Here is a 17,270-nt window from a genome sequence, read left to right as displayed (position 1 = left end):
TCTGGTTTTGTGGCAAAATGCTTCACAACATTGTTACTCAGATGCATTATAAATTACGAACAAATGGCTGTGTTATAAAGCTATTACATTACCAGTCATCATTTTTACAGATAAAAAGTTGGTTTGTTAGATGTTACACCAAGTGGAAATGTAAGGAACTGCTGTTGGCTGAGGACTGTGAATAGAAAGAGGATGTTAGATGTTTTCAATGTAATGTCTGTTTGTAGGAAGGTGGGCTGCTGCCAACTTATAATACGTAATTAATCCTTACTAAAAAACAAACATTAGCAAAATCATTAGCAAAAATTTAATGGCTCTTTCAAGTAATTGATTCCCCTACTCACAAGCAATCTAGGTTTTTTATAACCTGATTAAATTTTATGCATTACTTGTATTGAAAATCTGATCTAAACCCTTCTCCTTCTGACAGCTGAAAATTTTCCTTTAATTTCCTGCCCAGGTAAACCTAAGGCTAATTTCCCTTTGTTATTTCTGCCGTATTTGCTTAATGTATTCAGAGACAATATGATTCTTATCTTTCATTTTGCAAGGCTAAACATACCAAATAGCATTAACCTCTTCTCATAGGATAGTTTCTGGTTCTGTCAAATCTCTTTTGCATTGATTTGGTCCCATGCATTTGATAAAGATGCAGGCTCAGAATTGTGTGAAATTGCTGTGTCTTTCAGGAAAACTCTGACTGACACAACACAAAATCTTGCTTTTCTGTGGAGGATTGACGCTGATGTTTCATAACCTCTTCATGTCACCTTACTGTCTGCTAATATTTGGATGTTCTCCTTACTTGTCAGTTATTTCCAGTTTAAAAAGTGAACTTCCCTAAGATATTTAGTTGACTACACCTTAAAACCATGGGTGTAGGATTATGTGTGTTGTATTATTATAACAACTGAATATCTGCAGTGTTGCTTCTCCAAGTTCTCTGGCTCTTCTTATGGTCTGTCTTCTCTTGTCTCTTCATGATGTCCTCGACTTTGTGTCATGAGCAGTGTCCCAGTTTTTGTGGAAGTGTCACTAGGTATGATACTGTTCCTCAGAGGCTTCTGTAATGACTTCCCTCCAGACTGACAGTTCCCCTTTTAAACATAGCTGGTTATTACTTCTCTCTTACCCAGTTCATATGCATTTCATAATTCCAGTCATAATCCTTACTTTCTCCAGACTGACAGTTTTTCTAGTAGCACCATACCAAATGACTTGCTGAAATCTGTTTCCTTGTCCAGAAACTTATGATCACCCTTAGCTTAGTGTTGCATTTTATTATACTACACATTATTGAGAACATCCTCATGTGCGTAGTTACCTGAATTTTTAAAATTTTTTTAACTCGTCCTTTGATTAAGGTACTCAGCTTCTTGATTTTCAACCAAACAGTATCTTCTTGAACACAGTAAATTTTACATGAAAGGATGAAATGCCCCTTGAAGTCACAGGAAATAGTGAATAAGTCTTCATCTTTAGGAGAGCTAAACTCTAAAGAGCAGGGTGACAAAAGACCAGGAATAGTTCCTGTTCATCTTATTTCAGAATTTATTAAAAGTCCAGTTTAGATAAAATTTTCAAGAGTTTGGTACTACTGTAGATTTAGGAAGAGCTAGAGTTGATGGAGGATTAAGTTCCATGTCTTCTCTGTTAAATGGGAGAAATTGTTCTTAAACAATGCTCAAAGAAAAATTGTGCTAATTTAAAAAGCACCATTTGCATTCAGTCTTTTAATATGTGATAGTCTTGCAATAATAAAGTAGGTTGGTTTGGGCTTTTGTGTATATGTAATAAGAACTTTCCTTTTTTATTACATCAGTAAATCACAGAGATTACAATGATTTCAGAGCTTGCAATGCAAATTACATTGTGCTTACGTATTAGCTATTGTATTTCTCTGCAACGATAATAAAGCATTGCCTTTATTCTAATTTGTTTCTTCTCTTTTTTCTTTTTTTTTAATTCCTGCTTGCAGTTCAGAGTTCCTCAAAGCACAATTAGATTATTCACATTTCTTGCCAGCTTCTAGTTTCAGCTGCTGTGAAAAGAGGCAAGCAGAAGACCTTGCCAACTCTTACACTAGTTGTCCTTTTAGAATTATTCAGAAGACAGCAAACTCTTAATGAAAGTCACAAAGACATGCAATATGAAAAATAAAATGTTGTGCCTCCATGTATTATACTGAATTGAAGACAGCTTCTCCCATTCACTGCTTTCAATGAATGTAAAGTGGTTGTATCATGTCAGACTAAACATCAGTTTGACAAAATACCCTCTCTCTGCAGTTACTAGTAGAAGAAGCTGGGGCAGGTGTGTAAGACAATAAAGACATATTATGATAAAGCCCCAGCTGGGGTTCCAGGCGTCTGCAGTACAGTAATGTCATGGAGAAAGTGTACCTTTGTGTTTATCATAGCAATGATGGAAGTCTCCCACTAAGCTGTTGGCCCATTCTATGTAGCCATGCAAAATTTTACGATCAGAAGCTTGCTGTGCCAATGCGTTCTGTGGTTGAGCTACATGAGTATTTCCTTTTCTGAGTCTTGAGAGCATCATTGTATATGTGATAATTCTTTGTGTGAGACAGTGACTGTTCCTATCCATTTCCCTTATGGTGCTACTAACTTTATAGATCCCGGGGTTGGCCCTCTTTGGATTCCTCCCTCTCGGCCTTGTTACCTATTCCTTGAATGATCTATATGTGTGATCAACTGGTGGTCTTGGTTAGTACATTTCTACTCATATGCTAGTGATTTCAGATGGGACATCACAGTATTGACAAGGTTGTCAATACAGCCTTCAAGATTCAGGTACACTATGGACACAACCATGTAAGGATGTTTCTGATTCACTCAAGACTTGTACTTATGCTATTTGCTTTTCCTTTTCTCACTACTGAACATCGATGTGACATTTGCACAGAATTGCCTACTGTGTAACTAGGATCTCTTCCCAGAGTGCTAATAGCTTGCACACAATCTGACATTCTTTAAATATAATTACCATTGCCTTCTTCACATGAGCTTTGCATTTATCTATCATTTAATCTGCCATTTTATTACCTAGCCATTCAGATCGTGAGAACTTTTGCAGTCAGGTTTACTTTTACCATACTGAATAATTTTAATTTATATTCAGTAAATCTCACCACCTCCCAAATCACCTCCTTTTCCAGATCACTTATGACTGCATTGTCCAATTCAGGCTCTTGCACAGATCTGTTCTCCAGGAAACTTAATCATGTTTACCTTTGCCTCCTAGACTTGACCACCTTGCTTAGAAATTTCAAAGCAAGGTTGGGATACCATTGTATTGATTTCATCTCAGTGTTAATAATTTGAGTTGTAAAAAGACATTTTTGTCCTGCAATACTGAAAACAAATTTGTGTGTGGCACCAACGTTAAAACCTGCTATCTTTGGGCAGAGTTTATTATTTCAGTGTCATATTCATTCTGAACTGTTTTCTCTGTATTCAGAGCTATTAAAAGTGTTCGGTAACATAATTTAAAATGGATTAGTACAGTTCTGTATATATGTGATAATACAGTATTACTGAGTTGATTCAAATTTTTTTTCATTGCTCCTGTTAATCTGTTGTTGATTATCAAAAGCAAAATCATTAGTATAATGGAGTACATCCTGTTGCTATGATTTCAGTGGAGCATATCTAATAAACCAAAGTATCTGAAATTGGAATGTAAGAAAAATGCGGTATTTATGTTAATAGAATATTCCTGGTAAACGAGTGCTGCTAATGAATCTGCTGTGAAGCTGAGCTTGTAATGAGTCAAGGGTTACAGAAGAATTTGCACAATAGGAGGACAGCATTTAGTTTTACAGCAGTAGTTTCTCCTCTGTTAAAAATCTCTTGCATAAAATATATTATACTGCTTTAAATAAAACATAGTGAAAATTCAGGTACCATAAATAAAATGTGTAAAGGTAGTTAATGGTCGTTTCAATTATACTCAGATATCATTCTTCATTGTGGGTGATGAAAAAATCAAGTAATTCTTTATGATTAGAGGATGTAGGAAAAGTGGAGTGTCTTGTTTGTGGGGAAGGTTGCTGATACCATTCAGCAACAATGCAGCCTCCTGTTCTTTCTCTTGTTTTCAATGGTATACATTTTCTTCTTTATTTTCCTATAAAGGGATTTTAATGTGAAATTTTAAACATGGAAATCATGGATTCAACTTTTTTCAGAAGTGGAGAATATAAAAACACAGTCATTTTGCAGAGCACCCAGTAAAAGGAGCCTTAAGTAAAAGGAGCCAGGAAGTGAGTGTGACTTATAACTGGAGATACGGGAATCTCACCTGATCAGATGATCAGTTTTCATTATTCAAAATGTATATTATAGAGGGAGAAGGGAAAATTATTCTTCCAATGAGAAAATATCCTCACCCAGCCGTTTACTGGGCACTTTTCTCTACCGCAGTCCCTAATGTCTAATCTTCCTGTCCTGCCAGTGTCCATCTTTTGTCCTCAAGGAAGCCATATTTCAATTTTCCCAGCACCACTGGTTAAATACTGACTCAATACCAATGGTTTTGGTTCCAGTTCTCTATGGTAGGAAGGAAATTGCCCAAAACCTCATGTCCCTGGTTCATCTCATCTTACATGACAAGCAAAATACCCATCTCCCAAGACAGAGCAAATGCTCTCTGACAGCTTTAGGTAGGAGTTCTATGAATAAGGAGTAATTGAGTCATTTTGTGACTACGTATATTTTTCCAAACTCTTGATTTAATATAGCAGACATACCTGTTTTATTAAAGGCAAATTTAAGATAGCTTAACGTAGTTCTCAGGATTAGGCTGTTACTTTTCTCCATGTTATATGACTCTAGCTTCAAAAATGCTGACCTGACTAATAGTAGTAGCTACATTCACTCGAGTAGAGTTATTTGGGGCCTGAATGATGTAGGAGGGAGATTCCTGAAATTTTGTATTAAAACTCTGTTTTTCTAAATATGACGTGTATTTATCATACGTGATAATGGATCTTGAATAGCAGTCATGATTCTTAGCTTTGTTAGGAGTTATTTTACATTTATTGCCCTATGCTTAATAATAATTCTATTATCAAAACCTCTGTTCTAGAAAGAATTGCAGTAAAATGAGCTAAATGTTTTAAGACGTTGTGTCATCAGACCTCACCTCTTGATTTCCTCAGTGTATAAAAGACCAACTTCAATATCCATCTCCAAACCTTTTATAGCTCAAGCTTACAACACCTCCTTGAAAAACGTTTTCTATTTAATTAGCACATATTCCTTATGTATTAATTACAGACCAGTCTATTTGCGGATGAAAAAGAGCAGCTTCTTCTCCTTTATCTGCTATTCATGGGAAGTAATTCTGTTTCTCTGGAGTCAGTGGGTGTTAGCTTAGCAAAGAGCAGTGGTTCTTAAATGTATTTATGATGTTAATATTTTAGTCCTCCATATCGCTTCCTATTTAAGTATTCATAACATTAAATTAATAATGACTAAGTTTTCTTTTAGGGAGGAAACTTGAGGCAGAAAAAGTTTTATGATTTGGTCATAGTTTAGCTGTTAGCACAGAAAAGTGTAAAGGCCAGATACTTTAAATCCTAGACCTGCACTTCAGCCATAAAATGTATCTCTTCACTATTTAGAAGATATTACAATTACTATTTTGATAGAAGTAGAATGTCTTTTCTTGCCATAGAAATACATTGGAAATTACTCAGGGTGAGTTATGCTAGGATGATCTATCATTTAACTGATGTACTCTATTGTATGTATCCCTTAAACACACATATTCCAATGGTTATATTTCAGTCACTGAATTTTTCATCCGCATGGGGAAAAAAAAAATTTTGTTGAAATGAAGTGCATTCAGTTTTTGAATGTTAAGTAGCACTATCCACTTGCATATGTCTGTAGGAAATAAAAGTGGCTTTGTGATGCATAGACGTAAATCCAAGATCCTCTTAAAAAACATTATCATTGTTGCTATACTTTCAGTAAGGGTCCATGCTAATAAGAGTTTAGATGTAGGTGAAGACAGTGTTTCATGCATAGCAGCATTCAGCCTGCACCTAGGAACTCAGAAATACTGCCTACAGACATTCAGTTAAGTGATTTTTTTTTTAGTTTTGCAGTTAGATGAAGTAAAGATAAATCCAAGATCTGCTCTTCTGTTTAGTTAGAGGACAACATTTACTTACTGTGGACAGTACTGAAACTGAGACCAAAATAGTGTAAGTAATTCCTGCTGAATACTTTAAAGTTCTATGCCTAAAAATAGCCATGATTTATAATAAATGGTAATGATCAACAGTACCAATGTGGGTCCTTTTGTGGGTAGAAGAACTTCCACTTATTGTCTTTTTTTTTTTTTTTTTTTTTTTTCCCTCTCTCTCTCTCTTTCTAGATGCAGCAGTTGTTCCATGAAAACTATGAACATAACCGCAAGGGTTACATTCAAGATCTTCACAACAGCAAGATCCACACAGCCATAACACTTCATCCAAACAAAAGACCAGCTTACCAATACAGGCTGCACAATTACATACTGAGTCGCAAAATTTCTGAACTGCGCTATCGGACCATCCAGCTCCATAGAGAAAGTGCTCTGATGAGCAAGCTCAGTAACAGTGAAGTAAATAAGGAAGATCGGCAACTGGGAGTGATGCCATCTTTCAATCATTTCCAGCCACATGAAAGGGATGAAGTCATTGAGTGGGAGTTTCTGACAGGAAAATTTCTTTACTCAATGATGGAGAACCAGCCACCCCGGCAGAGCTTGAGCAGTGTCCTGCGGGCTGCACTGGATGACACCGTGATGCAGGTCATGGAAATGATAAATGAGAACTCTAGGTTGAGAGGAAGGCTCATTGATTTCAAAGAAATACAGTATGGCTACCGCAGGGTGGACCCTCTACATGGAGTGGAGTACATCCTGGATTTACTGCTTTTGTACAAAAGGCACAAAGGAAGAAAAGTTACGGTTCCGGTGAGACGCCACGCTTACCTTCAGCAATTGTTTAGCAAACCTTTCTTCAAAGAAGCAGAGGAGCTGGATGTAAGAAGCCTGCTGGAGAATACCAACACTGACACTCAATCTTTCTCTTTTGTTTCAAATTCTTTAAAGATTTTTTCCTCTTCATTCCAAGGCACCAAAGACATTGAGGGACACAGTGACAAGAAAATACATATTCTTGTTCCTCTCACAGGAAGATTTGACATTTTCTCAAGATTTATGGATAACTTTGAGAAGACTTGTCTGATTCCCAGGCAGAATGTAAAGTTGGCAATAATTCTTTTCAGTTCTGAGTCAGGCCAAGACTCCAGCAAACACATAGAGCTAATGAAAGAATACAGCATTAAGTATCCTGAGGCAGATATGACCCTGATTCCAATGGCAGGAAAATTTTCTAGAGGTTTAGGGCTTGAAATGGCCTCATCTCGATTTGACAATGGCACTTTGCTGCTGTTCTGTGATGTTGATCTTGTATTCACACCAGAATTCCTCCAGCGATGCAGAGATAACACTATTCAGGGAGAACAGGTTTACTACCCTATCATCTTTAGCCAGTATGATCCAAAAGTAATATATAGAGGTAACCCTCCTGCTGACAGTAGCTTTGTTTTCACAAAAAGGACTGGATTTTGGAGAGAATATGGATTTGGAATTACCTGTATTTACAAAAGTGATCTACTTACTGCTGGTGGATTTGATACCTCAATTCAAGGCTGGGGACTTGAGGATGTAGACCTCTTTACCAAAGTGATAACATCTGGCTTGAAGGCTTTCAGAAGTCAAGAAGTAGGCGTTGTCCATATTTTTCATCCAGTTCAGTGTGACCCCAATTTAGATCCAAAACAATATAAAATGTGCTTAGGGTCCAAAGCAAGTACGTTTGCCTCTGCCATGCAGCTCGCTGAACTCTGGCTACAGAAACATTTGAGTGTCAGGTACAATCGAACTCTCTCCTGACATCTCAGCCTATTTGGCCTTTTTAGGGGAGTTTACCTCATTATTGTTATTATTATTTGATTTTGCTGTCGTAGTTTTAAACTCCCTCCTCGTTGTCTTCCAAAGACTGTTGACCTCAAATGGGATGAGTCGGTTGTTCACTGATGTTTCTTATACCTACTGAACTGGTGAGGCGAAATCCTTCATGTTTCCTTTATTTGAAATTCAGTCAAGTCACAGCAATCATATGATCCCATGGAGCACATCCGTCACAAGAGACTGCATCAGAAGAATGTTCTTTTGACTTTGGGATGCAGTATCATCTTTGTTGCATTTCTCAGATTTGATGTGATACAAATATTTACTGGTGAAGATAACACAAAAGTGCTTTATGCTTCTTCTGGGGATGGAACTCTATAAGATAAACTTGAGTTTTATAATTTATATGAGGACTTATATGTATAAATGCTACTTTTCTTCATCTTTAGAATTTTTAAAGTAAATGAATAACTATGATTGTACCTTTATTTTAAAAAAAAAAAAAAAAAAAAAGTTAAAAGCTGGGGAGCTACTTGCAAATACAACTGGTACTGGCTACCAAGGTCCTTAAATGTCTTATTACAATAACAAACTCCTCTTTGTTGTTCACTCTAAGTGTAAATGAACTTTACTTTCACGAGGAACGATTTAATCAAATACTCATATACACTTTAGAAGATCTGTGAACGAACGTCCTTCGTTTGCAGGCAGGAAGAAACTATGATTTAACATGGTCATTTATGATAAAGTGCAGGCACACAGTATTCTTTTTTTTAAACACATAGTGTAAGTTGTGTAAGTTGCTGTTTCTCTTTTTAGAATGAGTCATTAATACATAATTTTATTTTACATTCCTTTCATAAAGCTGCACTTGATAAAAGTGTTAGAAGTTAAAGCTGTATTTTTTATTTTTTACATTTTCCATGGATATTAGTACTCAGTAGCTATTTGTTGTTAAAATTAAAATAATTGTAGAATGATTATTTAATTTTCAAAATTTACTATTGCTGGTCATAGTTCCTTACCAATATATTTATATTAGTGAAGGTTATAAGACTGTGTTAAGATTTATCTCTTTGGACAGCCTAAAGTTGTCATATTGTGGATTCATGGAGTAAAGTATTTAAGATGATACCAACATATAAGAAATAATAAAATAAATTTCTGTATTTTTGAGAAATATTTGTATAGGGATATATATGTGCGTGTGCATGTATGTGTGCGTGTGTGTATATCCCTGTATATAGAGAGATACAGATATAGACAGTAATTTTAAAATATGTTCCTCTTTTCAGTTCAGGCAGCGATTTGTTACAATCGTTGTCATTATTTTTTCCACATGCTTGGAACGCTTCATTTTATACTGTGATAAGAGCTCAAAGGCATCCAAGAAACCTTCAGAATTCAGCCAAACTTAAATTAATTCAGTGGGTACATCTAATAACCTCAGTACCCTTGATTTCAAACTATGTTTCAAATAGAGCTGAGCAAGAAAAAGTAAGCAATTACTGAATTTAATTTTGTAAGTTTTTCAGCTGTAACTGACTACTTCTGTGTTTCCTTTCAAAAAACAACTAGGAGATTGTAATATTCACTGACACATCTGTTTGTATGAAAATATCCTGATATATTTCCTAAGGCACGAGGAAGGTATGTAGGTCAGTTAATGTCTTTTATCTGCAGTTTTCTGTTCTGGATTTACAATGCAAGGGAAAAGGCATCCCTGAAAAAGAGCAAACTCAGAATTAAAGTGCTGGACATAGCTTTTTGTATGCTTTGAAAAAGGCTATCCCCACTGCATTGAGGAAGGCAGTAATTGCGGTAGATGAGAGCAGATAGAAGGTAATTCATGCTTGTCTGTCCTCCCCAAGAAGAGCTCCTGGCCTGTTACTCTCCTGGAGGTTCTTGCCTTCCTCGCCCAGTATTGTTAACTCAAATGTCTGGAGAAAGTAAAGTTCAATATTACTTGTGAAATAATTATTGGAAACTGTTCTTTAAATTGAGTTGAAAGGTCACGCTGTGTTCAATAAGAGTGCCAAGAACAAGGAACATATGCTTTATTAGGTCAATCTCAACTAACTGATGCAACTCAGATTGTAAATACCAAAACCTGAATGCCTATTGATAAATGTTTGTGATGATTTCATAAACATGAAAAAAAAAAAAAATTAAAAAGACATCTAAGGAAATCATTGTCTGCTGGGATGTATTCCAGTGTTTATTTAAATTACTTAACTTAGTGGCCAGAAAGTATTTGCTCAGCTTGAAGTAAAATAGTAGATTAGAACAAGAAATGAAACCAATCATTCAGTGGGGATAAAGATGTATACAGAGGGCTTGCAGGATCAGGTCCTACATAATATAAGCAAAATGCTAGTATTTACCAGTACAAATATTTATTTAGTGTCTGACTGATTCATTTGTTTATATGATGAATTACTTTGTTAAAAACCTGATTATAAATGTTTATTATGAATATTGCATTGTCTTTTGAAATAACTATCCTGAGATAACTTGAGAACTTGTGTTAGTTTGTTTAAGGAATAATATGCCTTCTAAGGAGATCATATTAAAAGAAATAAAAAGCACAAAAGTGTTAGAGTAATGTTACGGATATATAGATTAAGATGGGAATGTCTGTTCTAACCAACTGTTTGTTTTTGTCCAGTCTCAATCATAATCTTGATTGTAAAATGAAATTTCTACATGTATGGTGTCCCTTTGTAAATGTGTAACTAATGAATTCACAAGAGAACACAATGACCAATTTTTCCCAAAACCTCCTTAGCCCAGGGAATAGGTTCCCTGGTTTCATCCTGGGAAGTGGGTTGCGAACTGCTCGCACTTTGGCTTTTCAGATACTGCTTTTCTTTAAAGAAAATCTCAGCCGCCTCACAGAGAAGCCTCAGAAGTCCCCATACCACCCCTGTCCTGACATGTTTTCCCATTCACAGTACTTATCTAACAGATCATTTACATCTTCTGGATGAAGGAAGAACATCAGGTTGAGCTTCCTAAGATTTGCTGAGTATACTCTGCACGAGGGTGCTGGTTCTCAAGCTGGAGAAAGGCAGGAGGTCAGGGGGAGGCATGAGGCCCAGGTGAGGGAGTCGGCGCCTTCTGCCCGCGTCACCTCCTTGCTGCCACCAGCACTGCCAGATGCTTCTCCTTGGAGCCGTGAACAGTGCCAGCCAGTGCAGAAGAGCTGCGCTTACTGCCACCAGCTGCCTTTGGGACGCAAAAGGGCCATTTGATCAGGGCTTGGGCGGACTGAAAGGAGGATGCTGAACTGAGGTTTCATTGGGTTGAGGCAGTGGGGTATCTTGTGCAGATCCTGTGCCTCCCTGTCCCACGTGAAAGGGGAGCCTGATCCCACACCCATGCCCTGTTTCCTCTCAAGGGGAGTTGTGAAGTAAGGGACAAAACCAGCAGTCCTTCCACTCAGTGGGGCTAGTGGGCCTGGACCATGCACTTGGAGTCCCACCGTGTCATGGGACATGTGGGGAAAAAGGTGCCAAATTATCTTCACAAAAAGCAGTACTGAGAGGTACCTTCTGCACTCACCAAACACCAGAAAGATGTGCACGAAAGTGCCTCTGGAGCCTTTGTACCAGTGTGTGCTTAACAGTGCCTCAAGACTCTCACAAAAGTTATAATGCTGGCAAAATGGCTCATAGGTGTGTACTGCAGATCCTGAGGAACCGTAGAGATTTCCAAGGTGCTTGAGTTAACAACCACTTTCTTTAAGTAGTGCAAATAAGAAATTTCAAATTATTTTGGCTTCTTACAAAGTCATTCTAATGATTACTTAAGATATAGTTTGCCACACAGAAGATTTAGCTCCAAAGAACAGTGCTGACTTTAAGAGATAAACCAAACACATGTGTGGTCTACATCTGATTTTCCTGAAACTTGACATTGGGTAAAATTTTTGGAAAAAAATATGGACTAAGAATTGGTGAGCCACTGACTGGAGGAAAATCTGGTGTTTCTACTCTATTTTTAAAAGTGAACCAGATGAGAAAAAAACAAAAAATGCCTATAGTAGATATACATAAAAATGAACCATGATGTGAGGGTAGCATTGATGATTATGGTCCTAAAGTGCAGCACAATGAGATGTTTCACAAAAGTCTAACTATTTACAATAACTGAATATCACTGAAGGTTATACTCTGCCATAAGTCTATAAGTAACATATAAAGTTAAATCAGTCCATTTTTAAGTATTTAATTTCTTAGAATAATATTCTTTACATTTTCTTCTGTCAGCATTTATTCACTTTATTAATGAGCTGGCTTTTAATGACTCACTCTTTCCTTCCTATTTTTCTTTTACTTGGGTCTTCCCATTTGCAGTATATATTACTGCAGTATTTTAAACTTTTTGAGCTGGCATATTTCTGTTACGGTTTTATGATGTCACTGCCATATAGAACTGCTGAACTAGAGTATTTTGCTGAATGAGTTTCCAGTTCTGCTTCAGGTTGTTCCCATTTGCCTGTCACTGTAAGTTAAAAGTGTTCTGAGTATTACTACTTCATTCCTTCCTCTGGTCTCCTTTATACTGGAATACTGAGGCAAGTAAATGCAAAAGCTTGCCAATCCTTAAGTCTAGGAAAATTAATTCTGTGCATTTTCTTGATCTCTTTTGTTTGTTTGTTTGTCTTTTGCCTTTAAATCTTTTACCTAGAATTCCAAAAGCATATTTACCCATTCCATAATTTTAATAAAATAAATAATGCTTATTAAGATGTAAGACAGCACATATATGCACTATATGACACAAACTGTAATTTTACATCCTTATTTTGTAGGCACCTAATTATTCAACAGATGTTTGCCATTTATAGGAATTCTGAAAATAAATTAAAAGCATCCTTGCTGATTTAGTGTTTATTTAGCATTAGTGGAAAGCTTAATCATGTAGGCAGAAATCAAAAGATGTCCTATATACTGTAGTCTGCTGTGTTTTGTTTCTTTTGTAGTGCTGGTGGGAAGATCTCTTCAGCTCTGTGTAAGGTGCCTGCAGTGTAGTAGTGTTCTTCACAAACCAGCCATGTCTAGCAATGATTTTAAGTGACTGCAAAGCTATGGGCATACCATTCAGATTCATAAAACAGGCAAGACTTACTGGACTTACCTAAATATGTGAGAGACTAATGCTTAGATTCAGATGGACTCTGATGTAGCATAATCAGATAGTAGGTATATAGGTGTCATGGTTTGAGCCTGATTGGCAGCCAAACACCATGCAACTGCTCACTCCTCCCTTCTCTTCCAGTGATGAGAAGGGAGCAGATGAGCCAGGCTTGGGATTCGAGATAGGACCGGGAAGGGTAGATCACCCATTATGGTCATGGCCAAAAGGCAGACTCACTAGGGGAAGAAAAAAAGAACATGCATTTATTACAGACACTAACAACATCACTTAACAGAGTAGGACAGTGAGAAGCATTGCCACATCTTGAGAACACCTTCCCCCCACCCCTCCCTTCTTCCCGGGCTCAGCTCTGCTCCCGATATCTCTACCTCCTCCCCCAGTGGCGCAGGGGCAGGGAAGGGGGGGTGGAGTCAGTGCTGCCTCTGCTTCCATCTTCGGTGGGGGGAGCCTCTGGAACTTCTTCCCCCTGCTCCATCGTGGTCCCCCTCTCACAGGAGACAGTCCTCCACAAACTTTCTCTGACGTGAGTCCCTCCCACAGGCCACAGCATTTTCTTACACTGCTCTGGCATGGGGCACCAACTTTCTCCAACTGAATTCCCTCCCATGGCTGCAGCCCTTCCCGAGCTGCTCCAGCGTGGGACTCCCCCGCATGCTGCAATCCTCCCAGCACTGAACTACAACAGTGGGGTCTACCTTTTCCCACAAGACCCCGGCCTTCTTCAGGCACAGCACCTTGATCAACCAGGTGAAAAACAGGCCATAACTCAGTGTCTGCTCCACCGTAGATCTCCATGGGTGGCAGGGGGGGCCGCCCTGCCGTCTCACCACAGGATACAGGGGGGTCTCTGCTCCGGCACACCTCCCCCCTCCTTTCTTCCTCCATTCCCCCACTGACCTTGGTGTTCATGCAGCTGCTGCAACTCCTCACAGTCCAACTCCTCCTCACCACGTCCCTTCTTAAATGCGTTATCACAGAGGCGCAGCTGATTGGCTCAGTTTTGGTGCAGAGGTGGAGCTGACTTGGAGTTGGGGGATCCTCGAGAAGCTTCTCACAGGGGGTCACCCCTATAGCCCCCTCTCCTGATACCAAAAAAACCCTCCATTCACTCAAACCCGACACAGGAAAGAAGGGAGCATGCCAGAAACCAAAGAGGAGGTTCCTTTTCTTCTTTTTCTTATGTTTGACATGTTGCTGAGGTCCACAGGGAGCTACCAGATCTGCCAGGATTCAGCTCAACACCAGGTACTTCCATTAAGCCTCATGGAAAGAAAACAAATGCTATATATGTGACAGGAGCAGATATTGGTGGCCGATGAGAAAGAAAGTGCATGGGAAATGATATAAGGAGCCAAGAAAATTGACTTTTTTTTTTTTTTTTTGATTATGAAGTAGAAATCCAGTCTGTGGGTAAGTAATTTTATTAGCCTTGACATGTAAGGATAAGAGCCAGTAACAGGGAGAAATATGAGCAGATAAATTTAAAAGGAAGGAGAAGATACAGACACAGAGCAGAAAACAGAGTACCTATGTAAATACAAAATTTAATTAAAGTAGATGGGGAAAAAATAGCACAAGAAATATAAAGAAACTGCAGGAAACAAAGAAGAACTTAGAAAGATTTAATAACTGAAGGATTAACATAGATGTAATTGTTACACATTGGGAACATAATGCTTTGCATATTTGCATTTATTCTATTTCCTGCTAACACTCATGACAACTATGTTGCTTTATTATGGACTTAACTGCTAAGTGTTGTCTGACAGTAGTATTTGTGAAGTAAATTAAAATATCAGGAAAGGTGTTTGGGAGAGAAACAAGAAGGAAAAATGCACCCATACTTCTCTGCTGCAAGGCTGGATCTTTTAACACTCCGACAGTGGTGGGATCAGCAAGGCCTGTGGAGGTCATCCTCCCTTCCGTTGTAGGGTTGGGTTCCCTGAAGATGAATAAGCACCTTACTAAAAACTCTTATGCTTGTGTACTGCACATTTTTTACATAATCACAATCACAGAATGGCTGAGATGGGAAAGGACCTCTAGAGATCATCTAGTCCAAACCCCTGATCAAAGCAGAAGCACCTAGTGCAGGTTGCACACAATTGTGTCCAGGTGGGTTTTGAATATCTCCAGAGCTGGAGAGTCCACAGCCTCAAAGGGCAACTTGTGCCCTTTTAACCAGACCCACTGGGCACTGCTGAGAAGAGTCTGTCACTGGGCACCACTGGAAAGAGCCTAGCTCCATCCTCTTTGCCCGCTCCCTTCATATATATAATATAAATATATTTTTATATATTTATAAATATATATTATTTATTTTTATATATATTCATGGGATCCCCACAAGCTGCCTCGAGGCTAAGCAGCCCCAGCTCTCAGCTTTTCCTCACAGGATAATTGTTCCACTCCTTTCATCATCTTTGTGGGCCTTTATTGAACTCTTTCCAGTAGCTCTGTCTCTCTCTTGTACTGGAGAGTCAAAAATTGGACACAGTACTGCAGGAGTGACCTCACCAACGCTGAGGAGAGGAGAAGGATCACCTCCCTTGACCTGCTGGAAACACTCTTCCTAATGCAGACTAGAATGCCATTAGCTTTCTTAGTCACAAAGCCACAGTGCTGGCCTATGTTCAGTTTTATGTCCACCAGGACCCCCAGGGCCTCTTCTGCAAAGCTGATTTCCAGCTGAGTGGCCTTCAACATACATTGGTTCACAGGGTTGTTCCTTTCCAGAGGCAGAAATTTGCACTCCTCCATGTTGAACTTCATGAGGGTCCTGTCAGCCCATTTCTCCAGCTTGTCAAGATCCCTCTGGATGGCAGCATGACTGTTTGTGTATCAGCCACTCCTCCCAGTTTTGTGTCATCAGCAAACTCAGCACCAATATGCTTTGCTCCACCATCAAGATCTCTAACAAAGATGTTGAACAGGGCTGGACCTAGTATAGACCCCTGAGGTACACCACTAGTTACTGGCCTCCAACTACACTTTATGCCACTCATAACCACCCTCTGGGCCAGGCCATTCAGACAGTTTTAAACCCACTTGACTGTTTATCCAGCCCACACATCAACAGTTTGTCTACAAAGGCAAATTTCTGAAGGCAAATATTAATACTGAGGTGAGATGTAGGCAAAAAAATCATTGAGTAACTTGACCTTTCCATGTCTTTTGTCATGATGTCTCTTGCCCAATTCAGCAATGGACCTGTGTTTTCCCTTCTCTTCAATTTGCTGATGATACACCTTTAGCCGCCCTTTTTGTTACCTTATTCCACTTGCCAGGGTCAGCTCCTAGTGGCTTTGACTTTTCTGCCCCACTACTGTGTGCTGGCTCAGTGTCTCCCTATTTCCTACAGGTTACTTGTCCCTGTTTTCACCTCCTGTATGCTTTATGTTTAGTTTTGTTCATCCATGCAGCCATGTTTTTCAAACAGTAGTATTCAGACAGCCTTCCAGTAGAAACCACTGATTTCTCTCTGAGTTCATAACCGGAATGTGTTTTCAGATTTAATTTGTACTGCTAAAAACTCTGCTGGATTATTAATTGAAAAACATCTGTAGAGTAAATACATAGGTGCAAAACAGCTACTACAAGCTCCTGTCCAGGACCCAACTTGTCCTGCAGCAGTAAGTAGGATTTCTGAAATATAAGGTTGTCACAGGGAAAGGACCGAAGGATGAGCAGGCAGAAAAAGTATGGAGCATCTCAGGGAAGTTTTTTACTGATATTTCTAAGATAAACAGCAGTGCTGCTGTTGTTAAGCAGGCAGTTACCTGCTGAAGACTGAACTTAGACAGTAAGTTGACCAGCAACCAGCTTGACTATCAGCATGTCTAGAGATATCTGTTAAGTGCTATGATACTGTATTGAGAAACTAAGCCATTGCTTATTTGGGATTTGAAAACCTGGGACTGTGATCCAACTACTATTAAATGGTGATTTGCCCCTTTCATGTTCGTTTATAATAGTGTTATGTATTTATAGACAAAAGGTTGTCTTAGTGTTATGAATTTACAGACAAAAGTTTGTCTTAGTTTTGGTTCCTGCAAACCGAGTTTAAAGAACCAAAGTACAATACTAATATCCTGATTACAAAAGAAAGTGCACTA

General features: G+C 38.5%; 1 protein-coding gene across 1 annotated transcript in view; it reads left to right on the top strand.

The window, feature by feature from the left end:
- The window catches only part of CHSY3 (chondroitin sulfate synthase 3), a 272,997-nt gene extending 262,417 nt beyond the window's left edge, over positions 1-10,580 (top strand). Inside the window, exon 3 of the mRNA XM_042787919.1 lies at positions 6,409-10,580. Within this exon, the coding sequence (XP_042643853.1) occupies positions 6,409-7,974 (1,566 nt within the window). The 3' untranslated portion in view covers positions 7,975-10,580. The remainder of the gene's footprint in view (positions 1-6,408) is intronic.
- The last annotated feature ends 6,690 nt before the right edge of the window (positions 10,581-17,270 follow it).

Source organism: Tyto alba, unplaced genomic scaffold, assembly GCF_018691265.1.
Source record: "Tyto alba isolate M040663 unplaced genomic scaffold, T.alba_DEE_v4.0 Super-Scaffold_13, whole genome shotgun sequence".
In the NCBI taxonomy this organism is placed as follows: domain Eukaryota; kingdom Metazoa; phylum Chordata; class Aves; order Strigiformes; family Tytonidae; genus Tyto; species Tyto alba.
The sequence above is the reverse complement of the archived record's forward strand: the minus strand, read 5'-3'. Positions and strand labels throughout refer to the sequence as shown.